Source organism: Sinocyclocheilus anshuiensis, unplaced genomic scaffold (genome assembly GCF_001515605.1).
Source record: "Sinocyclocheilus anshuiensis isolate Anshui unplaced genomic scaffold, SAMN03320099.WGS_v1.1 scaffold954, whole genome shotgun sequence".
In the NCBI taxonomy this organism is placed as follows: domain Eukaryota; kingdom Metazoa; phylum Chordata; class Actinopteri; order Cypriniformes; family Cyprinidae; genus Sinocyclocheilus; species Sinocyclocheilus anshuiensis.
In genome coordinates this window covers 584,438-599,493 of record NW_015536527.1, presented here as the reverse complement: position 1 = coordinate 599,493, position 15,056 = coordinate 584,438, and the positions used below count along the sequence as shown (strand labels likewise).

Below are 15,056 nucleotides of genomic sequence, written 5' to 3'. Positions count from 1 at the left end.
ATTTCCTTTAAGTTCACTGTTGGTTGTTTTATTTGTTAAAAGTAAACCAACAAAAGGGTTAATCTTTTTTTATGTTGTCATTTATCCGTAATGTTTTAATGTTAAGTGTGATACATGCTCTTGATTTGTATTAGATTTTTTTTTTTCTTTTAAATATCTTAAGTTATTTAAAATATTTAATTTTTATATTTTTATTATATAAAAATATGTTGTTAAAAACGTTGTTTTTTATCATAATATTTATATTTAAGTGTATTGTATTTATAACATTTTATTTTGTCATTAATTCTTTTGTATTTTTATAATTTTGTATTGTCTTAAGTTGTCCAAGTTGTTAAAAATGTTATTTTTCTTAATAAAAGCTGTATGTATGTATGGATTGCCATTTTGTTGTCTATTAGACATATACATGTAGTCGTTTAATAGCGGTCTAATTGATGACTAGTCTATTCTTGGGCTATGGTTAGACATCTATTCGATTTTCACTGACAGCCCAAATTTAGCCTCGTTTTAGCCTAGACATCTAGGCTATATTTAGACGTCTAATAGACGTCTTTTAAACGCAAAATTGCTTGCTGGGCACCTAATGCTTCTGTATCGTAAACATAACATCCTTTGCATTTCTCAGCCCAAAGTATGCCATTTTATAGCTTAGATATAATCGTTTACGCTTTTAATTTCTGCATTTGCTATAACTCGAAGCAAGCTGGTGAAAGCGCACCCTCAAAAAATTAAACTAATACAGCATTTGACCTAGAGGGATGAGCAATATTCATACAGAAAAAAAGTGTTGCTTGCTTTGTCATCCGTACTATGCTTATATTAGGGTTACTAATGTTCACCGTATATTAGGGTTACTAATGTTCAATGTCTTCAAAGAGTGTAAGATAAAGAAATTGTCAATTTTTTTTCAGACAGTAGAGTCTGATATCACATTACCACTTATATTTCATTAATACATGTGTGTATAATACAAGTAGTATTATAATAGTATTAGTAATCTTGTGTTTAACTAGGAATTCACCATTCCAAGAATCCAGCTATTACGTGTGAATATTTTTAATGCCATTTAGCAAATAAACATGCAAACATACAAGGAGCATTCAATTTATTATTATTATTATTTTATTTATTCAGAAAGACAACAGCGTTTATACAGGCTCAACTTTAAAGCACTTTGTTTACATTTGCCGACACAAAGTTAAGGAAAGGCACATGATATTTCCCTTTTTTCCACAAAATAAAAACTCTTTATATACACAGATCATTTACTAAAATCACTGAAACATTTGCATTGGTGAAACTAAAACATCCATGTCCAGTTCTTATTGATTTAAGCAATTGTAACACCCATATTACAGGCTAAGCCCCCCAAGTGGAGGCAAATCTTTATCACACAATGATAATATAAAGCATAGTATTACAATAAACATGCTTCATGAACAGGATGTTCACCTTTAATGTCCCACATTAATGAAATTCAAGACTCTGGCAGTGAGACTATCTAAATAGCTCCTCATAAAATATCACAAAATGGCAAGATGACATTACAACTCCACTGTGATTCACATAAATGTACAAATAAAACTTTCACTTGTGCACATTACAACAGAACCAGTGTTGCCAGATTGGGTGGATTTCCGCCCAATCAGGTGGATGTGATTTGGATTGCGGGTCAAAATTGGTTTGGGTTGGTGGACGAAATTTGTGATAATTTCGGCAGTTTTCAAACTTCTACATTTTATAGGCTAATGTTTTTAGTGAAATAAGGGCTCAGATTTTGAACTTGTAGCTCTATATTCAAGTGATCGCTATGCCAAAGAGGCATAAATAGAAGTTAAAGAGTGACTCTACTCTCAAACCGTGGATTGTTCTGTTTTAAATTAAAGCACAACACAAAGGTACGTGCATTATTATAAACATTGTTCAATTTTTGAGCAAGAATGACACATTTTTGGCTGTTATACATTCCTATACCCCAGGTTAGCGTTCTTATTTGCATATTTGAGTTAGTGTCATTGATTGGAAAAATGCACTATGCAACCTGTTTACATAACAGATCCAGCATTGCACATCATCATACAGACCTTTGCTACTGTGCTATAGTACAAAGTTTTTCCTGAGTGGATTTTGAATACTTCTTCAATTCCCTCAAATGCTGAAACGTCTGTTTATACAGCGCACTGTGATTCCATGATTATCCAAAGCATGTGAATAGGTACGCGATTGCTAAGCAACTAACTGTAACATTCTAAAACCACATTGTTTCACATTACACAAGTTAACATAATATGTAGTAACAGCGAGATGTCAATAGCAAAATAACGTAACCAGTAATGGCAACTAAAGTATATGAAGTGCGATTGTATGCGTGCAGTCAAATACATTTCCTTGTCATAATGGCCGTCTTGGCGAGGTACTCATGTAAACAGTCAGTTAAAGAGGATGTAAACAGATGGGACAAAATAACTGACCAGTGAAAATGGCATGGTGCAAATGACAAGAAACAGAAATCGTTGACTACTCTTGTTGATCGCTATGCCAAAGAGGCATAAATAGAAGTTAAAGAGTGACTCTACTCTCAAACCGTGGATTGTTCTGTTTTAAATTAAAGCACAACACAAAGGTACGTGCATTATTATAAACATTGTTCAATTTTTGAGCAAGAATGACACATTTTTGGCTGTTATACATTCCTATACCCCAGGTTAGCGTTCTTATTTGCATATTTGAGTTAGTGTCATTGATTGGAAAAATGCACTATGCAACCTGTTTACATAACAGATCCAGCATTGCACATCATCATACAGACCTTTGCTACTGTGCTATAGTACAAAGTTTTTCCTGAGTGGATTTTGAATACTTCTTCAATTCCCTCAAATGCTGAAACGTCTGTTTATACAGCGCACTGTGATTCCATGATTATCCAAAGCATGTGAATAGGTACGCGATTGCTAAGCAACTAACTGTAACATTCTAAAACCACATTGTTTCACATTACACAAGTTAACATAATATGTAGTAACAGCGAGATGTCAATAGCAAAATAACGTAACCAGTAATGGCAACTAAAGTATATGAAGTGCGATTGTATGCGTGCAGTCAAATACATTTCCTTGTCATAATGGCCGTCTTGGCGAGGTATTCATGTAAACAGTCAGTTAAAGAGGATGTAAACAGACGGGACAAAATAACTGACCAGTGAAAATGGCATTATGGTGCAAATGACAAGAAACAGAAATCGTTGACTACTCTTGTTTTGGATCACTGTAGCAGGTTTAATAAACCTCTACATTAGGGCCGCAAAATGATTAATCGATTCAAAATAAAACCTTATGATTACATACTATATGTGTGCGTACTGTCTATATTTATTATGTATATATACACAAACATACATGTATATATTAAGGTAAAATATGTTAGATTTATATATAAAATATTTAGATTTATATATAATATAAATTATAAACAAGCGTTTACATACAAATATTTTTTTAAATATATAAATGTATGTGTATTTATATATACACATACTAAATATACACAGTACACACAAATATAATATGTAAACAAACTTTTATTTTGAATCGATTAATCACAATTAATCGTTTTGCAGCCCTACTTTACATACTGAAAACCTCCAGCACTTGCTGTTCTGCTGCTGGTAACGTGCTGCTTTGTTTCTTAGTTTATTGCTGGTTTACTGCTTAACTGCCTTTTTGGAAGCTTATGTAACTGAAAAAACGTGGACTACCGTTTGAGTGAGTTTGATCCGTATTTCCTCATTTCCCATCGTCTCTTCACTGTCCCTTTCAAGAAAAATAAAATAATAAATAATGCTACGGTGGTGTTTCAGTGGCAGTCTCAGTCTTTTCATGGGACGCGTCATTAGCAGCAGCCTTAGTCTGACTAACGGATGAGTATTTTATAGGATTCTTCTGTAAGAAAACATAGAAGGTAAAAGAAATGAACAGGATTGATGATTTAGTTACACACACACACACACACACACACACAAAACAAACTTAAAGATTAGAACTGTGTTTTTGAGGAATTTAGGTTTATATTACCTGAACTTGATTTCGCTCCGCCCTCCTGCCTGTTTGAACAATAATGACAAACTCAGTTACATACAAAGACGACTTTGGCCAATTAGAATGAAAATACATATTTTCACATCTTGCACACACAATGACTCTATTATTTTCATCTTGTTCAATCAGCTGTATGTAATACTCAACTTTCTTTTGCTCAAGATAGTAAATTACACCAGCAGCTGGAGCCACGAGCAGAATAACTACAGCAGCACATATTCCTGTTACAGCAGCTAGAGATGGACCTGAACCTGTAACGATAAAGAGAGACAGTCATATCAATTTAATTTGATGTTACTGATATTTACACCTTTCTGCTTTGTTCATCAGTTGTGTGGTATGGATTTAACTGACAAATGGTGGTTTTTGAGTTACAGGAACTAAAACGACATCAACGCAATCAACAGGAAATATCAATGCTTACAGGAAACTTTTTTGCATTGTGCATTTTGTTAACAGTCCTCAATGAAAGGTACTTTATTTAATTTGCACTGAATGACACTCACCAGTGACAGTAACACTGAAACTCCTACTCCTTCTAATACTGAAGCTGTTGCTGCTGCTGCTGATGATCTGTACTTTATAAAGTCCAGAGTCTGTGGTTCTGGTGTTCATGATGGTCAGAGATCCAGTCTGATTAACCTCCAGTCTGTCTCTGAATCTCCCATCAGCATCCTCACACTGAACATCTGTGCAGGTCCTACTGGGATCTCCAGTGATTTCAGCGATGCGGATGCCATTAAAAAGCCACGTGATCAAATCATTTGGGTTGTTTATTACACCAGGACCTAAAGTGACAGATTCTCCCTCCTTCACTGACTTAATTTCATCTTGATCAGCGGCAGGAGCATCTGAAACACAAACCAACAGCTGCTGGAGGATCTTTTTGCTGAAAACAACAAACTACACAACAAGAAAGAGTGCGGATATGAAAATAATTACACACTGAAGAACACTTTACATGATGAACAGATTTCATTTGGGCTTTCAATTACATATAAACATTGATTAACACACAAACGCACACAACATATGGTAAGTAGAAGCTCAAACCGATTTGGAAAGACATGAGGGCTCATTATTGATTATAATGAGTGTTCTTTGCTCATTTTCTGTATTTATACCATCATCTGTCTGAATACTTGATTCTGATTGGCTGGAAGGCTGCACACATACAGAAACACTCATGAGCAAAGAAACCTGCCGTCAACGCTACACCGTGACTTTCATGAATAAAATAAATTCGCTACATTACATGTCTCAACAACATGAGGTAAATGTCACTGTTTTCTTTAAGTAATCAAATTCACAACCCACAATCTCTCGCGCACATATAATTAATTCAAATAAATGCTACAATCAATTCAAATAAATGTAATCTTACAGCACTACTTTATCTCAGGCCCTGTACACACGAATGCGGTTATTTTTAAAACAGCAGCTTTTTCTACATGGTTTGGCCGTTCGTCCACACACAAACGCAGCACCAGGTCACTGAAACCGAATAGTTTTGAAAACGCCTGCCAGGGTGAAGATTTTCAAAAACTCCGGTTGCAGTGTTATCGTGTAGACAGCGAAACCGGAGTTTTTGGCTTGTGACGTCGGCACCTGCGCTGTTATCTCCGCCTACTGGAGACTTTTTCAGGCTTCTGATTGGCCAACATGGCTTTACGGTTGAGATTATATCGCCACCTGTTGGTTTGGCATGCTCTTGACAGCGCTTCATAGCATGCGTTTGCGTTTTCATGTGGACGGAGATTTTTTTTTAAACGGAAGGAAAAACTCAGTTTATAAAAATACCCGTGTACGTGTGGACATGGCCTCAGTGTCTGATTTAAAGTGGACAAAAAGCTAGATCAAACGAGCCATAACTGACAAAAATAACCGTCTTTTCCGCTTTCGGTCAAATATTGTGTTGTAAACACCAGCTTTAACTTGCCAGTGCTGACAAGTGACCATCGATAATCCATGGCTAGCTGCACATCAAGCGGTTCTTTGCCTCCACATTGTACATTAAAATCGTGCAATGCACACCTAACTGTTGATATCCCTCACATAATCCATTCACAATTTTTTCAAGCTGCTAAGTGTCACCACTACAATAAACACAATAAACTCATTTGATTTAAACATATATTGCCTGCTTTTAAATGTTATATGACTCACCATGAACAGAAACATTGAACATCTTTTCATGGTTGCGGTTGTTGATCTGAAGATAATAAGGTCCAGAGTCTGTGGTGTTGATGTTTGTGATGGTCAGAGATGCAGTCACATGATCCAGCTTCAGTCTGTCTCTGAATCTCTCAGGACACACATCATCTGTGCAGATCTTACTGTGATTTCCAGTGATCTGAGCGATACGATCGTAATTAAAATACCACATTATTCTGTCTTCTTGGTTTGTTTCAACATCAGTGTTTAGAGTGACTGAATCTCCCTCCATCACTGACACTTCGTCTGAATCAACACCAGATGCACCTGAAGAAGAAACGAGCAAATAATTATAAATCATGTCTGGGATAGTGGGACAAAATTATGCAACAGGAAAGTGTTGTGATTTTATTTTTATTTTTTTTCTACAGATCATAGACTGTGAGAAATATGTCTGGATTTATAATGCAACACATGCAAACAAACAGCAGAAGAACATCATTGAATTACATATTCACTCATCAGACAAACAAGACTATACTTGCATTTTTTCGTAGACCATTGAAGATATCATTCACTGAAGGAGATTGGAAAATAGCCTAATGCTACTTATAATTTAATTAGGGGTCAAATAACACAATTTCATATTTCAAAATACTGTGTTTTGTCTTCAAATGTACAGTTTGTCTGTCCAAATATTAAAGATATCAGTCTTTGATTTTGCATGCAACCCCCTCCCCCACCTCTCAAATCAAAATGCGTCACAACGTTAAATAAAGGATTAACGTTACTCGAAACTGTACAGAACATATACTTAGAATTCAAAACAAAATAATACGACTAATCTGAAATATTGATGGCGACGTCACAAGAAATGGCTGTTTGTTTCCACACCCAGAAATTGCTACAATAACTATATGTCATAATTAAAAATCGCTTACCATGCAAAAGCGAAACACACAATGTGAGAAAAACACCTGACATAATTTCCACCACGCTTTCGAAACTAAGTACAGAATGTGTGGAAACAAAAATGTTCTTTTTGGTTTCTATTTGGAAACCAAGTGAAAGCGAAAGGCGATGTGAAGAAGAAGCATTAACAGCACAAAAAAAGGCTGTGTCATCCAAGCCGTACATTTCTGTTCTTTTTTAGCGTGTTGGCGTATTCCGAACCGGCACATACCGCCACCTACTGTTTCTTTTCTCACATAACCTGCTGTCTTCATTTCCCTACACACCTTCTTCCTCTTCATCTGTATCACTCCTCTTTCACTGCCATATCAGAACCAATTGAGCCCAACTAGCGCTATGTGTTCCCCTCCTCAGCATCATTAGAGAAAGGGAATCATTTCTATTCTTACACATAATAAATACATTCATATAGGCCTACCTATTTCTGCATAAATAATTTTAGCCTAACACAACCTAGTCCTACATCTACATACACTCTTGCACACATTCATATCCATTAGACATGGATTTTTTAAGAAATGTCAGTTATAAATTACATCATATATATATTCTTCAGTGTTGTCGTGACACTCCTACTGTGTTGTAGGAGTGTCACTAAGACACCATCTTTGCTTTACCACAAAGGAAGTGGATGTAATATTTGTTTGATAACTATAAAAACACTTTTCAGTAGATGCTCATGATAACTGGCATAAGAATAAAGTTGTGTATATTTTTATATTAGGGACATTTCGGACAAAGCTAATGTCTTTTTTCTATGCTCACATAAACCTTGCCTATAAAACAACAGGCTGAAGGTCATGACATGATTAAAAGTTCATGTACTTTCATTTATTTGTCTTATCTTACAGTCATGACAATCACTTAAACAATGCATTTTATCTCTATATGTTTTATTTCTTTAACATACATTTGTTTTAACTGCTTTGCATTATCATAAATCTGCTTCCAGTAAACACAATGCACCATGAAGCTATTTTGTAGTTTCTGTTTAAAGTGTAGCAACAGTTTAGTTCAAACAACCGTTTGTGTGTGTGTGTGTGTGTGTGTGTGTACCTGTTTTCTATACTGGTGGGGACTTAAACCTGAATACACACAGACTCATGGGGACTCGTGTCACGGTGGGGACCTAAATTGAGGTCCCCACGGGTAAACAAGCTAATAAATCACACAGAATTAAGTTTTTTGAAAATCTAAAAATGCAGAAAGTTTCCTGTAAGGGGTAGGTTTAGGGGTAGGGTTGGTGTAGGGCAATAGAATATACGGTCTGTACAGTAGAAAAACCATTACGCCTATGGAGAGTCCCCACAAGGATAGCAAAATGTGTGTGTGTGTGTGTGTGTGTGCGTGTGTGTTGTAAAATGATCAGTTGTCAGTCAAGTTTATTAATGATTTATGATAATTAATCATGTCTGACCTGGGACTATTTTACGGTTTTTGATGGATTCAATTTTATTTCAAGCTGTTCTGTATGAAGAGGATATACTGTCAGGTACATTAAAGCAGGAAGAAGCCTTTCACCTACAAACTAAACACACATGCACTAAAAGCCCATGCATAAGATGTTTGTCCACCCAACAGATCAAACCATGTTTCTAAGGAAATCAGACCACAGAAGGTTTCAGTTCGATGCAAAATATGAGCTGCTATTGTCTCACCTCAGACTGGCAATGTGCGATAAAAGACGATTTGAACCGTTTTACAGTTCACAACAACTGAAGGATTATAAACTCTTTTAAAATCCATAATCTTTATTTTACCACAAAATTTTGGAAGCTTTAAACAATTGTACACTTTTTTGGGCTATTAAAGCATCAAATAGCTTAATAAGAGCCAGAAGTATATTTATATGTAACTATATACCATGCAGATCATGTGCGTTTGCATTAGGAGAGTCAAACTCGTGGGAGGATTCACGCCGTGTTTTTAGCAGATAGCCTTATTAGATCAGACAGAGAACTGGTAAAGAAAATGTTTTACATGCTTATTTTGTTCTGTTTGTGCAGGAGGCATCTGATTGGTAAGTTATAAAAGCATTTTACGCCATTTTATTTGTTTTTGTTTCAGAACATCAGCTACTGCTGCTGTTCAAATTGGGGATTTACATTAGCTTTTCTTCTCAGATCAATTATATTCAGGCTTCCTTTCTGCATTTCTGCTGCTGCTCTTCAATTCAAATAAGAACCTTAATCTGTATTAAAACCTTTTCATGTTCTCCAGGTGGGTTTGGTTCACAGACAAATGAAAGACAGTCTGTGATTGAGGGAGATTCTGTTACTTTACAAACTGATGCTACTGAAATACATGAAGATGATGACATACTGTGGTATTTTGGAGGCGAAAAATCACTCGTAGCTAAAATCAACAGAGAGACTAAAACCTTCTTCACATATAATGATGGTCCTGATTATAGATTCAGAGACAGACTGAAGCTGGACAATCAAACTGGATCTCTGACCATCACAAACACCACAACTGAACATGCTGGACTCTATAAACTAGAGATTAGTGGAGCAAAACTGTTAACAAAAACATTCAGTGTTTCTGTCTATGGTGAGTAGAAATCATTTGTCCTGTCATTTGCATATTCTTGTTTTATTTTACTGCAACCACTTACACGATTAAATTATTTCAGTGTGTGAGATGACAAACACACTCACTAACTTATATTTATCCGTATTTGTTTATTCTCTCATGTTTCCAGCTCGTCTGTCTGTTCCTGTCATCAGCAGTAACTCTTCACAATGTTCTTCATCATCATCATCACCATCACAGCAGAATTGTTCATTGCTGTGTTCAGTGTTGAATGTGGGTCATGTGACTCTCTCCTGGTACAAAGGAAACAGTTTATTGTCCAGCATCAGTGTGTCTGATCTCAGCATCAGTCTCTCTCTACCTCTGGAGGTGGAATATCAGGATAAAAACAGCTACAGCTGTGTGCTCAACAATTCATTCACTAACCAGACCAGACATCTGGACATCAGTCAACTCTGTCACACATGTTCAGGTACAGCAGCGCTGATATGCGTGTGTTTTTACTGACCTGGTCTCTGTATTTTGTTGTAGATCAGACTGATGCATTCACTTCTTTATGATTACAGCACTGGACGAAAAGTCTACTTCACATCACATGTTAACTTCTGCTGCTTCTGTTGGATCTCTGTTGATTGTAGCTGCAGTCGGGATCTGCTGCATCTGCAGGAAACACAGAACAACTGAAGGCAAGTGTATAAGAAAGCAGTGGAAATAATGCAGTATTGGGTTTTACAATTCCTTTGAATTACACTTATATTGCAACAAGTGTGTGTATATCTATAATGACACTAGATGGTGCTACAAACACATACCACGTAGACAGTGCTGTTAATATTATACATACATTATATAAAAGGCAAAGATGTAGTTAAATTGCAGTTTTGTTTATAATGCATTGTGTTGTTTATATGATTTATTATAGGTGCTGTTGATGCTAATGTAACAGTTCAAACTCACAAAGTAGAGATCACTTACGCTGATCCGACATTCTGCAAACGAAATGCACAAAAACTAGTAAGTTCATTTTATTCCTGTGCGTTGTGTGCATGAGTTGTGTGTGCTTCTATGCTGATCTGACACATATTTACAAATATTAATAAAAACACTAAATGAGTTTTTAGACTTCTGCTCCGAGGAGATCAGCGGTTCTCAACTGGTGTTTTTTTTTACAGACAACCACAGAGGACACTCGCGTGGAGTATGCGCCTGTCTGCATGAGATGAATCTTCGGTCTTTTCAGTCCCTTTCACTAATGAGCACCTCTGAGCATTTTTGGTTTCGGTTTGTGATCTCTTACGTTTACAAGTTATGGACAATTTTTGTATTGCTGAGAATCCACACAGCCATGTATCCGAACTTAGTACATATTCTGGAAAAGTACACACATTTACATACACGATATTGGTATAACATTTACACATACACACTGGAAGTGCCAGATTGAGAATCAAAGTAAAATCTGCTATGGCAGGGGTTCTCAAGTCTGGCCCTCGAGGTCCACTTTCCTGCAGTTTAGCTCAAACCTTGATTAAACTCACTTACCTGTAACTTTCTAGTGAGCTTGTTTAGGTGTGTTTAATTAGGGTTGGAGCTATACTCTGCTGGAAAGTTGACCTCAAGGGGCAGAGTTGAGAACTAAACTAAACTCTGCAGGACATTGGCCCTCCAGGAGCAGGATTGGACACCCCTGCCTTATAAATATATACAGACATGTGATTTGATCTGTTGCTTGAAATAAACCACATGTGCACAAGAGTACCTATTAATAAACATTTGTGGTTGATGTACATTTGACAGTGCATGGTAGGTGTGTGAACCTAGCATGCAGGTGAAGGGCTTTTTCCATTCCTGCTAATGTGAAATTTACCGTTTGCTTGCTGCCATGCAAAAAAAAAAACAGGAACTCGAATAGCACAGACAAAATCAATTTACAATGATTTATTTCCATGTGAAGGTAGAATATAAAACACAAGACTTTGTAATCAATCACTCACAGGAGCAAGTCAAGTCACCTTTATTTATATAGTGCTTTATACAATACAGATGTGTCAAGGCAGCTTTACAGTATTAAACAGGCAAATAGTGTGTCGATAATGCAAGAGGACAATAGTAAACACTCAATTTTCAGTTAAAGTCAGTTCATCATTGATTCGGTGATGTCTTCGTCAAGCTCAGTTCAGTTCAAATAGTATCCATGCAATCAAGTTGACGATATTGCCAGAAATTAAGTGTCTCCAAATAAGCAAGCCAGAGGCAACAGTGGCAAGGAACCAAAACTCCATTGGTGACGGAAATAGATAAAAAACAGGCCCAGTCAGGCGGCCAGTTCTCCTCTGGCCAGCATGGCGTGGAGCAGAACTTTTTTTGGTTTACATTTTTTGGTTTCGGCCTGCAGTGATGCAATAAGTGTCTGCTGTAATGGCTCATATGCAGTTACACCATTAAATCCCATGCATATAAAAGAAAATTATTATTGAATAGATGTCCACTGTAGTGACCACCATGCACAACAGTGCTAGAATAAGGGTGTTTTCACACCTGTAGATCGATTGCTTTGTTCCAAAACAGTGACTAAAATTATTACAATGTTGCTTTTTATTCTTGGTGCGGTTCGCTTTCACACAGCAAAGTTTCTAAACGGACCTAATTTGTTAATACAGTCACGCGCGATTAAACTGTTCTCTCATTGGTCAAAGTTCCACGGTTTATTTTCCGGGATTCCACACTTAGCTGTCAGGGCTGTCATCCGTTAGGATGGAACGACAACAGCTTCGCGGGGTTGTTATTATTATTATTATTATTTTTTGTAGCTGTCCTTATATTAATTTAGCATTTTCAGCAGGAGTCCAGTATTCATCGGGAATTTATTTTACTTGGTGCGGTTCGCTTTCACATGGCAAAGTTTCCAAACGGACCAAATTTGTTAATACAAGTCACACGCGAGTAAACTGTTCTCTCATTGGTCAAAGTTCCACGGTTTATTTTCCTGGATTCCACACTTAGCTGTCAGGGCTGTCATCCGTTAGGATGGAACGACAACAGCTTCGCGGGGTTGTTATTATTATTATTTTTTGTAGCTGTCCTTATATTAATTTAGCATTTTCAGCAGGAGTCCAGTATTCATCGGGAATTTTTTTTTAAAAATGCACCTAGGAAGAAGAACAATAAGCCAGCATTATAAAATTAAAAAGTGCGAGTTGATTTTGAATGGCGAAGAAGACCTGCTCACCCACAGACATTCACAGGTTCATTTTGAAGTGTTAGCAAAACAACAGAGCTAATGCTTTTCACGGAACTTATGTAATTACCCATTATACATTGTGATATAGCTGGTTCGTTGGTCCGTTGGATCGGATTGCTTTCTCACTACAACCGAACTGCTCCACAGTTCAGGCCGGGAATTTATTTTAAAAATGCACCTAGGAAGAAGAGCAATAAGACGGCATTATAAAATGAAAAAGTGCGAGTTGATTTTGAATGGCGAAGAAGACGTGCTCACCCACAGACATTCACAGGTTCATTTTGAAGTGTTAGCAAAACAACAGAGCTAATGCTTTTCACGGAACTTATGTAATTACCCATTATACATTGTGATATAGCTGGTTCGTTGGTCCGTTGGATCGGATTGCTTTCTCACTACAACCGAACTGCTCCACAGTTCAGGCGATCTCGGACCGATTGTTTTGGCGCGGATACGAACGTGATTGCCGTGTTCACATATGCCCTGAAATGTGCCAGGTTCTGAAACAATGGGCCAGGTGTGAAAGCACCTGTGTTAGTTGAATCCAGGAAAACATCAGCTTCACTTTTTAGAGGATGCAAAACAGCTAGGGTTCCACCATGATGCACAAACATATTGCAAGTCCTCATTGTGATGTAAGCATTTCATTAGCACTTTATGACACTGTCTGAAAGCTACATAGTTGTGACAGAATTATACATACTGTAAATAAAACTCTTCCTCTGTGTAAGGGGAGTATACCTGACTATTTAATAAGGGATGCGGGATGGCGGGAAAGGTACGTTTTCTACACCATTCTCCTGAAAGAAAAAAACAGATTGAACAGAAATGAGCAGGATTGATGTTTCAGTTACAAACGGCCGTTTCTAGCCCTTTTGGTGTGCTACTGTTATAGACAGGGCCGTTTCTAGCCATTTTGACACCCTAGGCGAAATCCCTATTAGTGCCCCAAATCCCCCATACCACTCCCCAAAAAAGATAATTTAATATTACATACAAAATAACATAAAACTGATTATGTAAACACTCAAATATTAAATAACAACACTGATACATTTCCAATTTATATTTGTATATAGGTTATAATTATATAATTTATTTTCAGACATCAGTTTCTTGTCACAATCAAATTGGTTGTCATAGTAACAACACAAATTTGTGGAGATTCAGTGCATTGTGAGTTCCACAAATATGAAAGCATTATTTGTAAATTGACTATTAAGATACAATTTTTGCACAATTTATTATCTGTAATACCACTATATCCACTGGATGCCTGTATAGCTCTATGTAACAATCTCTAGTTGCTAAGAAATTGTCATCACACATAAATTAATTGTATTACATTTGGATTTGGATACATGTTTAGATATTACCAATGGCTACTTTTTGTCTTTATCTGATTTTTGTTCAATTGTTTTGTCATTGTTGTGTCAGTTATTGAATTATTATTTCAGTCAAACCTATAAAACCCTTTGTTACCCCAAACTACATATAAAAGCTTGATCAGTCACATAAAAGTAATCAGTAGCTACTTATTCCTTTAAATAACGCAACGCTCTGCCCTTTTATGTGTATGGCGCTGCTCCAATTAAGTGCTGTTGGAAGTGAATGAATTGATTCAGCATTTCGACATTTCAGTAAGGATGCGTTAAATTCGACCAAGCGATTTAATAAAGGATGCACTGATCTTGTGAATTAGCGAATTTTACAATACCAATATTTTTCAATTGGATGTTAAAGTAAGGAAAAAAAAAAAAAAAAAAAGCGTTACCTTGCCAAAGCACTGACAGAGCCCATTGATCTAATTGTGATGTTGAGCGCTCCAAATGCAAACTTTGCATGGCATGCAACAATCAGGCATTCAATGGCATACAGGCATCGTCAGGTTGACATTACTCTAGCCCAATAATGTTAAAGGGGTCATATGATGCGATTTCAATTTTTACAAGCTCTTGGTGCATAAAGGAGATCTGTAAAGTTGCAAAGACTAAAGTCACAAATCCAAAGAGATATTCTTTATAAAAGTTAAGAGTCAACCACGCCTACCTAAAATG

The 15,056-nt window shown here is 36.5% G+C and overlaps 2 protein-coding genes across 2 annotated transcripts in view; one reads left to right on the top strand and one right to left on the bottom strand.

Annotated features, from left to right (window-relative positions):
* Nucleotides 1–3,625: 3,625 nt before the first annotated feature.
* On the bottom strand, nucleotides 3,626–7,310 carry LOC107694309 (uncharacterized). The gene is made up of 6 exons (XM_016493978.1): nucleotides 7,193–7,310; nucleotides 6,346–6,578; nucleotides 4,604–4,706; nucleotides 4,244–4,348; nucleotides 4,074–4,102; nucleotides 3,626–3,941 (listed from the first exon to the last, which is right to left on the bottom strand). The coding sequence occupies exons 1-6, from the start codon at nucleotides 7,233–7,235 to the stop codon at nucleotides 3,843–3,845; spliced, it is 612 nt and encodes a 203-aa protein (XP_016349464.1). The 5' UTR covers nucleotides 7,236–7,310; the 3' UTR covers nucleotides 3,626–3,842.
* Nucleotides 7,311–9,194: 1,884 nt separating this feature from the next.
* The window catches only part of LOC107694474 (uncharacterized), a 91,488-nt gene continuing 85,626 nt past the window's right edge, over nucleotides 9,195–15,056 (top strand). Inside the window, exons 1-3 of the mRNA XM_016494177.1 lie at nucleotides 9,195–9,243; nucleotides 9,444–9,776; nucleotides 9,928–10,230. Coding sequence (XP_016349663.1) covers nucleotides 9,195–9,243; nucleotides 9,444–9,776; nucleotides 9,928–10,230 — 685 coding nt within the window. The remainder of the gene's footprint in view (nucleotides 9,244–9,443; nucleotides 9,777–9,927; nucleotides 10,231–15,056) is intronic.

What these genes read in the sequence shown, in the direction of transcription:
- LOC107694309 (XM_016493978.1), bottom strand. Translation starts at nt 7,235, where the DNA reads ATGTCAGGTGTTTTTCTCACATTGTGTGTTTCGCTTTTGCATG. An exon ending in GTGTGTTTCGCTTTTGCATG is followed by an intron (nt 6,579 to 7,192) that starts GTAAGCGATTTT and finishes TTTCTTCTTCAG; the next exon opens with GTGCATCTGGTGTTGATTCA. An exon ending in CATCTCTGACCATCACAAAC is followed by an intron (nt 4,707 to 6,345) that starts ATCAACACCACA and finishes ACCATCATGAAC; the next exon opens with ACCAGAACCACAGACTCTGG.